Source organism: Syngnathus leptorhynchus, chromosome 14, assembly GCF_054491065.1.
Source record: "Syngnathus leptorhynchus isolate UIUO chromosome 14, UIUO_Slep, whole genome shotgun sequence".
NCBI classification, from domain to species: Eukaryota; Metazoa; Chordata; class Actinopteri; order Syngnathiformes; family Syngnathidae; genus Syngnathus; species Syngnathus leptorhynchus.
The window spans coordinates 5,672,218-5,685,703 of record NC_141208.1 but is presented as its reverse complement, the minus strand read 5'-3'; the positions used below and the strand labels follow the sequence as shown (position 1 = coordinate 5,685,703).

At 44.9% G+C, this 13,486-nt stretch overlaps 3 protein-coding genes across 4 annotated transcripts in view; 2 read left to right on the top strand and 1 right to left on the bottom strand.

The window, feature by feature from the left end:
- Nucleotides 1-281: 281 nt before the first annotated feature.
- On the top strand, nt 282-4,686 carry LOC147046201 (SERPINE1 mRNA-binding protein 1-like). Of its 2 annotated transcripts, none has more exons than XM_085930425.1 (9): nt 282-688; nt 1,253-1,427; nt 1,514-1,654; nt 1,823-1,891; nt 2,194-2,274; nt 2,413-2,590; nt 2,837-2,902; nt 2,973-3,161; nt 3,375-4,686. In XM_085930425.1, exons 1-9 carry the CDS (start codon nt 433-435, stop codon nt 3,432-3,434), a joined length of 1,215 nt encoding a protein of 404 aa, XP_085786551.1. In that variant the 5' UTR covers nt 282-432; the 3' UTR covers nt 3,435-4,686. The 2 variants fall into 2 exon arrangements, with proteins under 2 accessions (XP_085786551.1, XP_085786550.1); XM_085930424.1 differs by having other exon boundaries at nt 2,973-3,170.
- Nucleotides 4,687-5,888: 1,202 nt separating this feature from the next.
- Nucleotides 5,889-13,486, top strand: part of rgs18 (regulator of G protein signaling 18) — a 64,839-nt gene continuing 57,241 nt past the window's right edge. The window contains exon 1 of the mRNA XM_085930682.1: nt 5,889-6,506. The gene's annotated coding sequence lies outside the window, so the exon portion shown is untranslated. The remainder of the gene's footprint in view (nt 6,507-13,486) is intronic.
- Nucleotides 10,574-12,023, bottom strand: rgs5b (regulator of G protein signaling 5b). Its single transcript, XM_085930059.1, has 5 exons — nt 11,889-12,023; nt 11,710-11,799; nt 11,580-11,635; nt 10,859-11,022; nt 10,574-10,783 (listed from the first exon to the last, which is right to left on the bottom strand). The coding sequence occupies exons 1-5, from the start codon at nt 11,930-11,932 to the stop codon at nt 10,574-10,576; spliced, it is 564 nt and encodes a 187-aa protein (XP_085786185.1). The 5' UTR covers nt 11,933-12,023.

Here is a 13,486-nt window from a genome sequence, read left to right as displayed (position 1 = left end):
ATTGTGGTACATGGGCTCCCTCTAGTGGTAAGTAAAAAAATCAAAGCCAACTTTTGAAGGTGCATTCTAATATCATACGCAAGAGAGCTCAGGAAAGAAAAGACAAATCCTGAATATATTTGCCCATGTTAGGGCAATGCTGTTTTCTAATGACGTGACTGGTTGCGCTCCGTGCATGTGACTCCTCGTGGGAAATTAAAACCGAAATTACTCTCTGAGGACATGGTACGTCACAACGTGACGTCAATAAAAACAGCAGGCGTGTGTGCGCGCGCATCTGAGCGTACGCCCCCCCCCCTGTGTCCCGGATGTTGTCTCGCACCGGAAGAGAAGGGGCCGCTTTCCCAGCCATCTTGTGTCAGCAGCATCCAGCGACTCGCTCGCATCAAGCCTCTTCCAATCGGCGGTAAATCCAGCTGAAGGGGCGCCATCATGCCCGGGCACCTGCAGGAAGGCTTCGGCTGCGTCGTAACCAACCGTTTCGATCAGCTACCCGACGACGAGTCAGACCCGTCGGAGATCCTGAAAGCTGCCGAGAACAAGAAGAAGGAGGCGGCCGCCGCTGCCTCCGCTAAGAGCGCCGCTCAAGCCGCCAAGCCACCCAAGAAGGAGTCACAGAAGGATAGGAAGAACACGCTCGCGGATAAGAAGGACGAGCCCCAACCGCCGGTGCCGCTGAAAAAAGAAGGTAAACAAACACCTCTCCGTGTTTGTTTGGGTGTGATGCTCAACTGTCCTCTAGCACGCTAGCTGCTGCTGGACAGCGTCACTCGGCGGGAGGTCAACACGGAGCCCGCCTGCCTGCTTGATTGTTGTCCGGGGACACATGGAGATGACTTTCGGGTTATATTCGTGCGTGCAAGTCCGCTGTGGTGGACGCATCCTGTTGGAATGTGCGCGCTGCTCCCGATGATGCTCGGCGCGCGTCTCGACATAAACACCGAAGAGGATGCACGTTTATTAACGTTTGCCGAATGGACGAATTGCTTTTGTGATTAGACGTGTGATCTTGCGATACACACAAAGGTGAACTTAACAAAAATGCCGTGTTTTTATAATAGTGGCGGTGCATCGAATGTATTTGAGATTTAGATCTTTTATAAATAAGACAACTGTCAGAAAGGATGTGAAAAGACTGTGTTATCAAGGCACCAAGAAACTGTTTGAAGTTACGATCCACTAAAACACATATGTGACTTTTAACCAACATCACAGAAATGAAGGATGTCATCAAAGCTTGTGCGTTTCACAGGCATGAGGCGAGTGGGCCGACGACCAGAACAGCAGCAGGGTCACCAGGGCTCGCAGCATCAGGGGGGCCAAGGTGAAGGGCGACCCGGAGACAAACGGCCAGACCGCAGACCCCCTCGAGAGCGACGTTTTGAGAAACCAGCCGAGGGAGACGGCGCCGACTTCCCTGCGGAGAAGTGAGTAGCGCCACGGAAGCCCCACGTGGACCGATCGTGTACGATTGCGAGAGCATGCTCGAGCTTCTTTTGTTGCTTGTCTTCAGGCCCTCCGGAGACCGACCACCGAGAGGGCGCGGGGGCGGCCGAGGTGGCCGCGGAGGCCGAGGGCGGGGCATGGGCAGAGGGGACGCTTTCGACTCTCGCGGGAAACGAGACTTTGACAGACACAGCGGCGCTGACAAATTGTGAGTCTTGATTGTTGAATTTCCCCTTGAGAGACGCAAATGAGTATAATAAATTCCATTTTTAATTCCAAAATTCCAATTATGTTTCAACCGTAGGAACTCTGTTTTAAACCCCGGAAACGTAACACACACACACGCACACACTGAGTGTTATTTGTCTTGCCTCAGGAATCAGAAAAGTGAGAAGCGCAGTGGCAGTGGCTCACACAACTGGGGGAATGTGAAGGAGCAAGTCAGGTGAAAAATCTCACACACACGAGCACAGCTCACCAAGAAAAAATATTCTATATATTTTTTCTATATTCTAAAATGTACATATAGCCATGAAAGACATTTATTTCCTGATAGCTACAAGAGAGAGCCAGAGTGATGAGTATCGCTGACTGGTATCGCCAGCCTCTGTGACTATTCAATACCTTGGAATAAGGTCTACTCCTAGTTAGACTTGTGTGACAATTCAATTTTGGTTTTACCTGTCAAATCTGGGAATCGGTTCGACGAAGGTCGGGCAAGACAAACTGGATGCTCATGTCTTTCAGCGAGGCCGAACCGAGCCCCGCCCCCGCTGCCGAGACCACCACAGAGGGTGAGGAGCAGGCGCCCGCCGGCTCGGAGAATAAGTGAGTGCTCGCTTCCTATCGGTTCCCGGCCATGTTTTCCACATTGTTCTTGACCTTTTCCTCGACCATGTTCCTAACTAAGAGCCGTGTCCGTTTTGACGTCTTCCCACTTGTCGCACCGACCGACCGGCTCGGCAGGGAGAACGAGGCGGAAGACGTAAAACCGGAAGGTCCCCGAGAGATGACGCTGGACGAGTGGAAGGCCATGCAGGACAAGGAGCGCACCAAGGTGGAGTTCAACATCCGCAAGGCCAACGAGGGTACCGACAGCCAGTGGAAGAAAGGATACGTGCTGCACAAGTCCAAAAGTGAAGATGTGAGTAGAGATGAGATTTAAGTGTACATATTCCCAACGGTTTTTCAAAGTCCTCCACGTATGATTTCGCTGAAACTGTACAGAAAAGGCGTCAAAAGTTTGGTGTCAATCATGTTTTCACCCCCTCCCCTCTTTTTGTTGTCACACTTTGATGACACGTGTGACCTGACAAAACCCCTCCGCTCTGTCTTGCTCAAAGGTTATAGGAAAACTCCACGATGACATTTCCTCTCTTTGAATTTTCAGAGGCCTGTCGGAACTTTGATTGATGCCCCGGAAACAGAAGTCGACGCACAAAGCCTTTACCAAAAGGTGCCCGTGACTTCACATTGGCTGTAAAATCAAATGAAAGGCACGTGAACTTGAGCTCCTCTCCGCACAGGGCACTGCGGACGAATCCACCGAGCACCACTTCCGCAAGCCGGCCAACGACATCACCTCTCAGCTGGAGATCAACTTTGGAGACCTGGGCCGCCCCGGCCGTGGGCGCGGGGGCCCTCGCGGGGGAAGGGGGGCCCGCGGTGGGGGAGGCGGCAGGCCGGTGCGGGGCGGCCCAAGCCGCTCTGAAAAGGTAACAAAGGTGAAAATGTGCTCGCTACGGCGCCGAGAAGCACCCATGTGGAAAAGCTGCTGCGGAGCTGGCAGGGGGAGGCCAGGGGAGGGGAGGGGGGAGCACACCCAGCGCTTGCTGACAATGGGGCTCTTCCACAAATGCCTTTTCCTCTACAGTTCATGTTGTTTTTGAAATGACCTCCAAGCTCATGCCTTGTTTTCTTCCTGCCAGGCAAGTGGCGTGTCGGTCCCCAACGTGGACGACCCCGAGGCCTTCCCCGCCCTGGCCTGAAGGCTCCTTTGTTTCCCCCGGCCGACTCCTCCGTCAGCCCGCTGCCCTGCCCGCCCCCGCCCCCCCATTTACGAGGCTTGCATGCTTACCCCATTCTCAAATATTTAAGAAACCCAAATGACCAAAAAAAAAAAGACAGTCATCCCCTACTCGATTTTACCAGCGAACACGACAAAAACGTTGGAAAAAGGACCTCTTGCTACACGGACATTTTGTATTTTAAAAACATGAAGGCAGGGATGTTTTTATTGGTTTTCACTCGGCGATTACGCCTCATTCATGGAGTTTTGTTTGTGCCGCTTGAAATGATGAATTTTCTGCAATTTGGGGCTTTCAAGAGTGAGGGTACCTCTCTCATTCAGCTCAGTATTATGGATTACAGTCGAAGACTTTGGAGAACTTCTTCCCTCCCCCACTCCTTCCCCCTCCCCCTGCTGTAACGATACACACTGACGTGGTAGCACTACACTACATATGAAACGTGTACTAGATAGCTGAAGTGTGACTTTTTAAAAATTGTTATCATGACGATCTCTTTTTGAGAGGCACAAAGTGAGGAAACGGTGACAACCTACTTAAAAAAAAAAAAAAGCTTGGGATTTTTTTTTGCTTGTTGTGCAGTGAAAGTTAATGCCTCTTTTTCGTGGGGGGGGCGGGGTAGTTTTTTGGGGGGCGGGGGCGGACCAGTGCTTAGTAATGCTTTGTATCCCTGGATTCAGATGTGCCGCCTGTTTGCAGCAAGTGTGTATCTTTAGGCTGGTCCTCTTAGCTCATACAGACTGTACGACAGGATTACTAAACAAATGCTTTTATTTTTTATTTCTTCTGTTCAAAAGTGTGAGCGTGCGATTGAATGTGCAACTGTGACTTCTAGTTTCTTAGAAAGTATTGGTCCCCTTTATCTGGCCAAAAACTGGGTGGTAAACGGTGCCCGGGCGAGGCGAACCGCACAAGTCCAACACATCTCAAAAAGCTCTCGGTCTTCATTTCTGAAGAGTCCACCCGTTTGTGTAGACTACATTTTGCTGCGTGTTTTATTCTTGTTATTTTATGAGTGCAGTGGCACAATGTCTGCTGTTGTGAAACAATTACGATCTACAGAACATAAACTCGCGTCCTGTGAAAGAAGCGGCTCAGTGGGGCAGAGGGGCTAAAGTGTAGCAAGAATGTTCATTGGACAGTGCTCTGCTCTGACTTGCACCGCCTCAGGCGGCCGAAGGTTTTGCCCCCACCCCCACCCCACCCAAACCCCTTTATACGACTGTTTGAGCCACGTGACTTTAAAACTTTGTGCAAACATCCCTGTTCTAATAAATTGCTTTAGAAGTGTAAAATATAGTCTCCAAATGGAATGCAAAGTCTTCATTTTAAGAACAAAGTGGCAGTGGTGGATGTTGGGTCAAAGTTGCAACGCAGAAATTCATCATGGCACTGCTTCTCCATTTTGTAACTTGCCTCTTTTATTGTAAGCTAAAATGAAGACCGCATGACATCTTGAAATGTGGTCATGTAAATGAGAAAAAAACAAAACTCGTGCAGGTTTTAATGCTTGCAGTTATTTAGCAGCTTTTGTGTTTGCAGCTATTGTGTACAGTATTTGTTGGTGCCATTTCATGTTTTCATTCCAGTCCTGGCTGCTCTTTCGGAATTGTGTATCTGGCCTAGTAAGGTTAATCTGTTTAGAAGAAGAAGAAGACAAAGGTTATGCTATAGAATTGGCTATTAGTGTAAAAGATGAAAATGTTTTTGGAAATAAAGGGTGAAGTCAAGCCTTTACGAGAGGAAGTCCGAAATGTTTTGTACAATATCTTCTGTGCACCCACACTTATCTAAATGAATATGAATGAAGCAGAATAATCCACCTGGTTTGATCCCTCTCAGCGGGGCTGCCATTTTGCTTAGGTGTCCTAACTGGAAATTCGTGATGCTCTTCAGGCCAAAGATTGAACACTGTTACAAAGTTTCATGAAAATGAGCCTTAATAAATTCATATGAACGGCGAGGAACAAGGGCAGTGACACAAAGTGAAGCTTCATCATCAGATTATGTCCAGTAATACTCTGACAACAATGGTTGATCCATCTTTGATTTGGTTCTGATTTAGAATTTACTTTCTTGTTTTTCATATGTCCCATTATCTGGCACTAATGTTATTAGGTTCACCTCGTTGTTCCCGTCTACCTGGTCCCTTATGTTTGACCAATCAGCTCCCTCGGCCACTTGTGACTTGTCCAGTTGTTCCTCATTGTCTAGTCACTTGATTTGTATTTAAATTCCTGCTTTCGTCTCGTTCTTGTTGCTTTTTTGCTTCCATGAGTTGTGTCGGAACTTTTTTTTAAATTTTGTTTTACTTTGGTTCTCATTTTGGTCATCAATTTAGGTTTTTTTTTTGGTGCGTGTTCGCTTCGCTTAATATGGTATTTTCGTCAAACGCGCATGCGCATGAGGTGAAATTCCACAAAGCAGAAGGGCCAAACCCATTCGAGTAAACAATTAGTGTCAATTTCGCTCTCAAAATGGCAAGGAAAAAAATGCACTGCTAAACAAAAATATGAAGATGAACACAGGACCTTTTTTTTTTTTTTTTATCAGAGTAGGAAAGTTTTTATTTTTTTGTTGAACTTAATGGCAAGTTCTGCCTGATACATCAGACGTCATTAGCGCATTTCAAATCTTCAAATCTTCAGCGCCACTTCACCTCACTCCATGCTAACATCGATAAGGACTTTCCAAAATGTTGCAAGCGCAAGTTGGACACTTTGAAAAGTCAAGCAGAAAAACAGGCACAGTTTTCCCCCCCAAATTAAGAAGCAATCAGAGACTGTCACGCTTGCATCGTATCAATTTACTTGGAACATTGCACGGGCTAAAAAGCCATGCAATGAAGCAGAGTTCATAAAAAAAAAGCCTTAGTGACGTTGTTGAAATCTTGTCTCCTGAAAACGACAAACTAAAACGAATGACATCCAACAAAAAGAATTGCTTCGAGTGGCAACAACAGAATACAAGCCAGATTTGCAGAGGACCGTTCAAGACAAGGAATGCCAGAAGTCGCACGAAGCAACATGCATAGTAAGTCAAAAAACGCCATTGTAAATTATTATGTTTTTGTTTGTCGACTTTGTTGAACTGAGTTTGTCTGTGAGACAGTGCACACAATGTTCATTGTTGAAAATGACCGGTCCGTATTTTTTTTTTCAATTTCTGTCATTATCATGATGGTGTGTGCCATGATAATGTCACACAATAAATTTGGCTGAGCCGAGGTGTGTGTATAAGAGGACAGGATGGGAGTGATGGTCATGTGCGTCCATGTGTATGATGTGGCTCTTTGTGGTAACAGTAAAAAAAAAAAAAAAAAAAAGTGGCTCGACTTGTTGGCCACTTCCCTGGTGTTTACCAATGTTTTCCTCACAATCACAGTCCTGAGATGTAAATCTCAGCTACCTGTGTGGAGTTGGCATGTCAACTGGGATATTCTCCAATTACAACTTGAATGATGACCAAAAAAGGAATGGGCTAGAAATTAGACGAATATGCAAGTAGTTATCACCGCGGATCTGTTTTTGGCTAGCATGCTTGCTGTCCAGCAGGGGGCAGCAAAGCTCTTTGTCTTGTTAAGTGCAGGTCAACAACCTTAATGAGTGTCTCCTTGCAGTCTTTGCTTCTTCACCACCTGTGTCATGTGGCCTTCTTCATGACATCTACTTTCAAGTTCAAAAAGAGCAGAAGGCCCCGTCACCTTTCCAAGGGAACAAAGTGTCCTGGAGATATTACGTGGCGAGAACTCTAACGCTCTCTCGGGTTCACGAGGAGGCCTTTGCACGTGAATGACTCATGTGGAGTGGAGTATTAAGGTGCATGACGTTCGTTCCTACAAAATAGAAGATATACTTAGTGTCTTGGATGCCAACATTTTGGCTGACTCCCACCTGGCACAAGCTCCGCCCATTACACTATATAATTGGAGTAAACAGTGTGACTCCTTTTCTAATCATCATCCTCAAATGTAACAACAATGGGTTGGAAAAGAAAGTCGCTTCAGCTCCTTGGAGAAAGCGCATTTATCTTCCGAGATGTTATTTTGATACTCTACATAGAGCAAATGTACGTCATGGGGCATTTCGTCCACTCTCATGCACGTTTACTAAGTGCTCCCGGGATCCAAATCAAACAAAGTGATCCAGAGCAGACATTCAATTAAGGCCACTGGTCAAAAGCCTCCTGGATACCTGAAATGTTATTGACCAAGCTTGCATGTGGGTTAAAGTTCAACGGTGAACAGTGGCGTTGAAATCAAAAAGAGTAAAGGGACAGCTGGCGGATGGTGGGCCACTCCGGTCCTGGAGGGGCGCTGTCCTGCAAGTTTTTTATGTCTCCCTGTTGCGACATAATTGATTCAAATGATCAGGATTGTTAGTCAGCTTCTGCAGCGGATAAAATGAAAGTATTCATGTAGCAGTTTCACAACACGGATGTTTTCCAAAGGCACGCCGAGTTCAAATGAGGCAGTAATGTTTGGAGCGGATCTAAAAAAATGTTGGATAAACAACATGGCATGAAGCTGTCTATGAAGATTTACCTATCTTCTTCGGGTCACAGCGGTCATGGGAAACTCAAAATCAAAACATTCAGAGTTTGCGTTTTGAACCGGGGAGGCTGTCGATTCTTGAACACGATGACAATTTTTCAACCGATTTCTCAAAATATTTACGGAACGCTCGCGTGTGAGTCGCTACTACAAACTGATGTTTGTAAACTCAACCGAGATCTATTAAAGCACACTCAGTGGCCCCTTGATTTATTTCCCGGCCCCCCCAAAGATTTTTTTTTTTCACAAACCAAATACAAGGGTGGTTTTAAATTGTAATTTCACCAAGCACCACTAAATAGCAGCCATGTTTTAGTTGCGCTTATACTACAACATGAGTCAGGATATTGTTTTTTTTTGTACGTCAATAGTACCAGTAAAATTCAGAGTGAATTGATTTTTTTTGGGGGAAAAAAAAAAAAGTACAAAATGACATAAGGCTGCTTTCTTGTTCAGCGGTTTTGTGCCATCCTTGAATGGATGTTTTTATGCGACCACACACAAAGTCTGCCCTGACTTATATCACGCTAACCTTGCCATTATGTTTTCTGTTGGCCTAAACAGCACGTCGCCTTAAAACATGAGTCACCCGATGTACCATATTATGTGACAGTTTGACGTGCCAACATTACCAAAAAAGGAAATAATGCTCGAAAACAATAGTAGCGGGTCTTGTTAACGCTAGTTTTAAAAAACGGCATTATCCTCATGGTAGTCTTCACGACGCCTACCTGTAAATTATTTTCAAGCCACAAACAAGGCAACCAGAATGGAAAAAAAAAAGGCCACAAAGGCTGGTCATCTGTTCTGCCATGGTGTGTTGCCGTGGCAACCTGCCAACAGTGACTACAGCGCTTTGCTGTGACTTAAATATTCAAGTACGACGATATTAATTGCCAGCCACGTGCAAAATCGGTTTTTTGAAATGAGGATGCCACCTGATCTCGGCGTGCATCCACGTGGAGCAGATGTCAAAGTCGGGCTTCATCGAATGTGGGCGAGAACATGTCGCCGCCACCACCCCCGTAACACTTCTTATATGGTTGGTTATGAAACATCTTTTAGGGCAGCCATGTGGAGGAATCTGAAAACAAACATATAGCTCACGTGTATTTTCTTCCAAATTCTTACTCAGAATCGTTTTTTTGTTTGTCAGTACAAAACGTTGCAAAGCTGCGGTATTGAAAGAGTACTTTTTTCTTTTTACGCAATGTTCTGTACCTGTAAGTACAGATTGAAAGTACTTCAGCCACCTGGGGTGAATTCATTTTGAAGTAAATTAAAGTAGCGTGTCAACTTGTCCTTGACAGGCTTAAGCGAGTCGGTCGAGCCACGTGTAAAAAATAAATAAAAAAATCCTAAAATTGGGCATTTTATTAAATACGTAACAAAGAAGACTACCTGCTTCATGTTATATGATTCGGGGGCTCATTTGAGAGACACAGCAACATTTTAAGTGATCAAGTCATTATTGAGTGTGTGAGATGACTAAGAGGTCGGAGCGGTGTTAATGAGTGCGCCTGCATCTCCTCGATTAGTTGACGAGGATTCCACCTTGGAGGTCTGCACGTGTGGGAGCCGAGTGGAGGCGGCTTGATAAAATAAAGCACAATGAAAGAAAAAAAGCTCGCTGACTGACAAAGCGGGGCTGACTCAGCGAGCGGCTTTTAAGTGGTCCGTGCGACGCTCGCTAGGTGACTCATTGTCTTGCTGGTGACGGCCCCTTCACCTCCGCTGACACCTCAAATGAATGAGATGGATCAAAAGCAATTTGGAAATACTTTATTAAATGCAAACACCTCGCTGCTATTCTGGCAATCAGGTGTCAAATCTCTTTGAGAAAGGTTACAATTTTTTTTTCAGTATTAAATTGACCTGAATTTATTTATTGAAATACTCACGATGACTTAACCCAAAAATAAGTTACATTTTCTGTCTTTCAGACTTTCACTGCCTTTACTTTGTGTCGTTGTGTAGCAATAGTAGCAAAAAGTGTAATTATAAGGATAAAAAAAGATTGGGATTTTGTATTTGCATAAAGTCTATATTTCAACGTACAGAGTTATTTAGTCCTGACGTGAACATTTAACCGTCTTCTCGTGAGAATGGTGAACTTCCACGCTACTTTTTCGGTCACTTCTCAAGTGGAACTAAAGAGCCCACACATACAGTAGCCCATTTCAGACATTTGTGTCTGCCTTTATTTCATTTCATTTCACCACGCGCGATAAAAAACAACAACTCTTTCACGTATAAAGCAAACATCCATTCTTTTCAATATAAATACGATTAAAGACAATAAATAAATTAACATTTTGTTGTGCAAAGTCAAGACGACATCTGTTTCTTTCGTATGTCTCTGTGGTCTTCGACTTGTTCACGTCTCTCTCAAGCAGCTCAGGTCATCTCCTCGCACCTTCACGTCCTTCGGCTCAGACTCCGGTCGGACGAATCCTGGGCACGAGTCCTCGAGTCGGATATTTTGACGTCTACTTTTCGGCTAGGCGTCGTCGTTGTTAGCTTATGCGTTTTCACATCTGGTGAAGGGTCACATCTGCCGAGCGCCGGCCACGCAGTTCTTGATCAAGTCGCTTAGCCGCTCTTGTCCGCTCTGCTGACTCAAGGACTTGAGGAAACGAGGGTAGCAGTCCTTCTCCATCAAGGTGTAAATTTTGGCTTGGGCCAGATCGAAACATGAGCGGGTTGGATGCTCAATGTTCTCCTTGGTGATGGCTTTGGTCACGTGATCCAGGTTGACCTAGCAAAGGAATCATCAATGAGTAACTTTTTCCACATCACCGCCAAAAATCACATTCCCACTTGGATCTCTTACCTCTCGGGGTGCGTCTGCGCTGATGAACTCATCGAAAATTCGTTTGGCCTTGACGGACATTTTAGAGGACTTTGCCGTTCTGTAGTCTTCGCACGCCAAGTAGAAGGCCATATTTTCCTCGCTGAATTCCGACATCAGGAAAGCTCTGAATAGACACAAACCATCTAAAAGGAGGAGAGGAGAGGCGAAACGTTAGCATGACCTTTTCTCATCAACAAGCACAATCCAATAACATCGGAAACAATCGAATGCTCGACGTCAAGCCGAAAGGTGCCTCTGCTATTTTTGACGCATGAGGAAGGACGGCAAAATATTTCAAAGCGGCTCTCGGAATAATAAGCATAATGACCTCGCCGGATAGCTCTCTGAGAGCCTTGCTTGAAATAGAACGTTATTAGCCCAAGAGCAGCTATTGTTTTGTATTGCAGAGTTGCCTCCAATGTTCGACAAACATGTGGGAAGGGGTTAGGGGGTGGGGTCACCTAATAATTGGGCTTAAAATACTTGCTGCCAAAAATAGTAGATTCAATTAATTTGTTGTCTTTTTCCCCCTCCTCAGTTATATTTCAGATTTACAGTCAAACTATTAAAGCATATTTCACATGACACTAGTGTTAAAATGCTCATTTTACAATGATGATTATTATTATTCATACATAGTTTTGCATTTTTCTTTATGTTCTTCATTTTTAGTCCCGTCTTTTTATTGTCATCCACTTACTTTGACTGGACAGCAGTTTTTCAAACGAGTCCTTCCATTTCAGTTGCTCATCGACACTGCAAGAAAAAAAGGAGGAACATCAAAATAAATACAAAACAATGCTTCAGTCACACAATTCCTCTTCCCTTACCTGTTCGTGTCACTTTTTTTGGGCTGCACGGGGATGCTGTGATCCGACTTGTGCAGCAAACTTCCAAACAGAGCTTTCAGCTCCTTGGCCCTGCGATGATGATGACGACGACAGAACGAAGCATTATGAGCCGGGGTGCGCTGTCGTTTCTTATCCGAACGGGAAGAAAAATGTCTTACCTCTCCAGGCAGGTGGCTGGTAATAGATCAAGTCCTCGACACATGATGAGACCGGCGGGATGCTGGCGGATATTTCCAGTGGGCTTGTGAAGAGCTTGGCCTGATTGTGTGTTTGCTTGTGGGTTAGCTCTCGGTCTGTCTGACGCTTGCACGGGAGAGGGCCTTTTTTATAGCGTGGTCCACTCCGTGACATCACAGCTCTCAGCCAATGCGGAACAAGAGCGATGGGATGATGAGGAGACTTGAGGAGAGCAGACTACATCCGCACAGAGCGGATAGTTGCAAGTTCAGTGTGCTCCCCCTGACCCTCGACTCGAGCCCGGATAACCTTTGCCCTCTAACGCTCTCATTTTTGGGTGTGTAATCTATTCTTCTATGTTGTGCGCAACAAAAATTTCCAGCAGAGTGTCAATTGAATTTGCTCATGTGGGATCAAAAATCAACATAATTAATCAAAACAATGATTTGTGTTCATATTTTATTTGATTATAATCATCGAATTACAAGTCGTCCTCAAGTCACCCACATGCTGGATGCAAACGAGGAATGAGCAATTCTTTTTTTTCTTCCTTTCTTTCCTCAGTAGAATGTCGATAAATATAGACTTGATACAGAACTATGTTTGAGCAATCCGATTGTTTTGAACAATCTATTTTCAGCATCAAGGAGTTTTAGCAGGAAGTATGTCACTGAGGTCTGAGGAAAGGAAAACGTAAGGTGATGGCTAAAAGTGACTCAGTGAATGTGTGAGCGCCAATTTCCTTCGCGGAACAATACGTTGGATTTCGTTTGTATCTAATCTGCTATTGTTAGCTTAAAACACTAACTCGGTTATATTACCGATGACTTTTCTGGTTAGTGGACTTTCCACAATGACTTTTTTTTTTACGTATTAAAAAAAATACTGGGTCTTTTGTGGATTCCACTTCCCATAAATGGGCTACAGTACTTGTTTTGACTTCCATCTAGTCCAGGATAGAGCTCACTGTTAGCTTGTTCCGCCATTTCTACTCCGAAATGATTACCTAACGGAACATTTGTGCGTCCCCTCGTCTTATTGTGTCCAGTGACACAGTTACATTGACTGGCGCTCCAACATTTTCTTTCATCATGGAAATGTAGGTTAAGGACAATTCATATCACATAACGTGTGCTTTTTGGCTCACACACCGTCCAACAAAGTGAGGAGTGATTGCTGCGTTTGTCGAATGATGCATCATCGTACGACTGGCCCAAAAATCAAATTATACAAAGGGTGTTGGTTTACATCACGCTTACCTAAAATTGATCTTGAGATGAATTCAACCGAGATTGAATTTGTAGGATCGAAATTGCTTTCCCCACACCTATGGTCGCATTTTCCCTCACTGACGTGTTTATTTATTTTTTATTTTTTAGGGGTAACAATCTTTGTTGTTGTTTCAAAATCTTGATCTGGATCCCCCTGGGTTAGTCACCACTTCCTGCAAGAAACATTTGAATGAATTGCCTCTGCCTCGTTTCTGGAGAAGCGGGAGGGATTTACAATGGAATTCCCAAATAGTCACTCCATTTCCCAGCTCACATGAGCCAAGATTTCATCTGGAAGACGTCCAAAC

Bases quoted from the DNA above. Each gene is read 5' to 3' on its own strand.
- rgs5b (XM_085930059.1), bottom strand. From the start codon at position 11,932: ATGTGTCGAGGACTTGATCTATTACCAGCCACCTGCCTGGAGAG. The intron at 11,636-11,709 runs GTAAGGGAAGAG...TTTTTCTTGCAG, and splicing joins AAAAAAAGTGACACGAACAG to TGTCGATGAGCAACTGAAAT. The intron at 11,023-11,579 runs GTAAGTGGATGA...TCCTCCTTTTAG, and splicing joins AAAACTGCTGTCCAGTCAAA to ATGGTTTGTGTCTATTCAGA.
- LOC147046201 (XM_085930424.1), top strand. From the start codon at position 433: ATGCCCGGGCACCTGCAGGAAGGCTTCGGCTGCGTCGTAACCAACCGT. The intron at 689-1,252 runs GTAAACAAACAC...TGCGTTTCACAG, and splicing joins GGTGCCGCTGAAAAAAGAAG to GCATGAGGCGAGTGGGCCGA. The intron at 1,428-1,513 runs GTGAGTAGCGCC...GCTTGTCTTCAG, and splicing joins GCCGACTTCCCTGCGGAGAA to GCCCTCCGGAGACCGACCAC.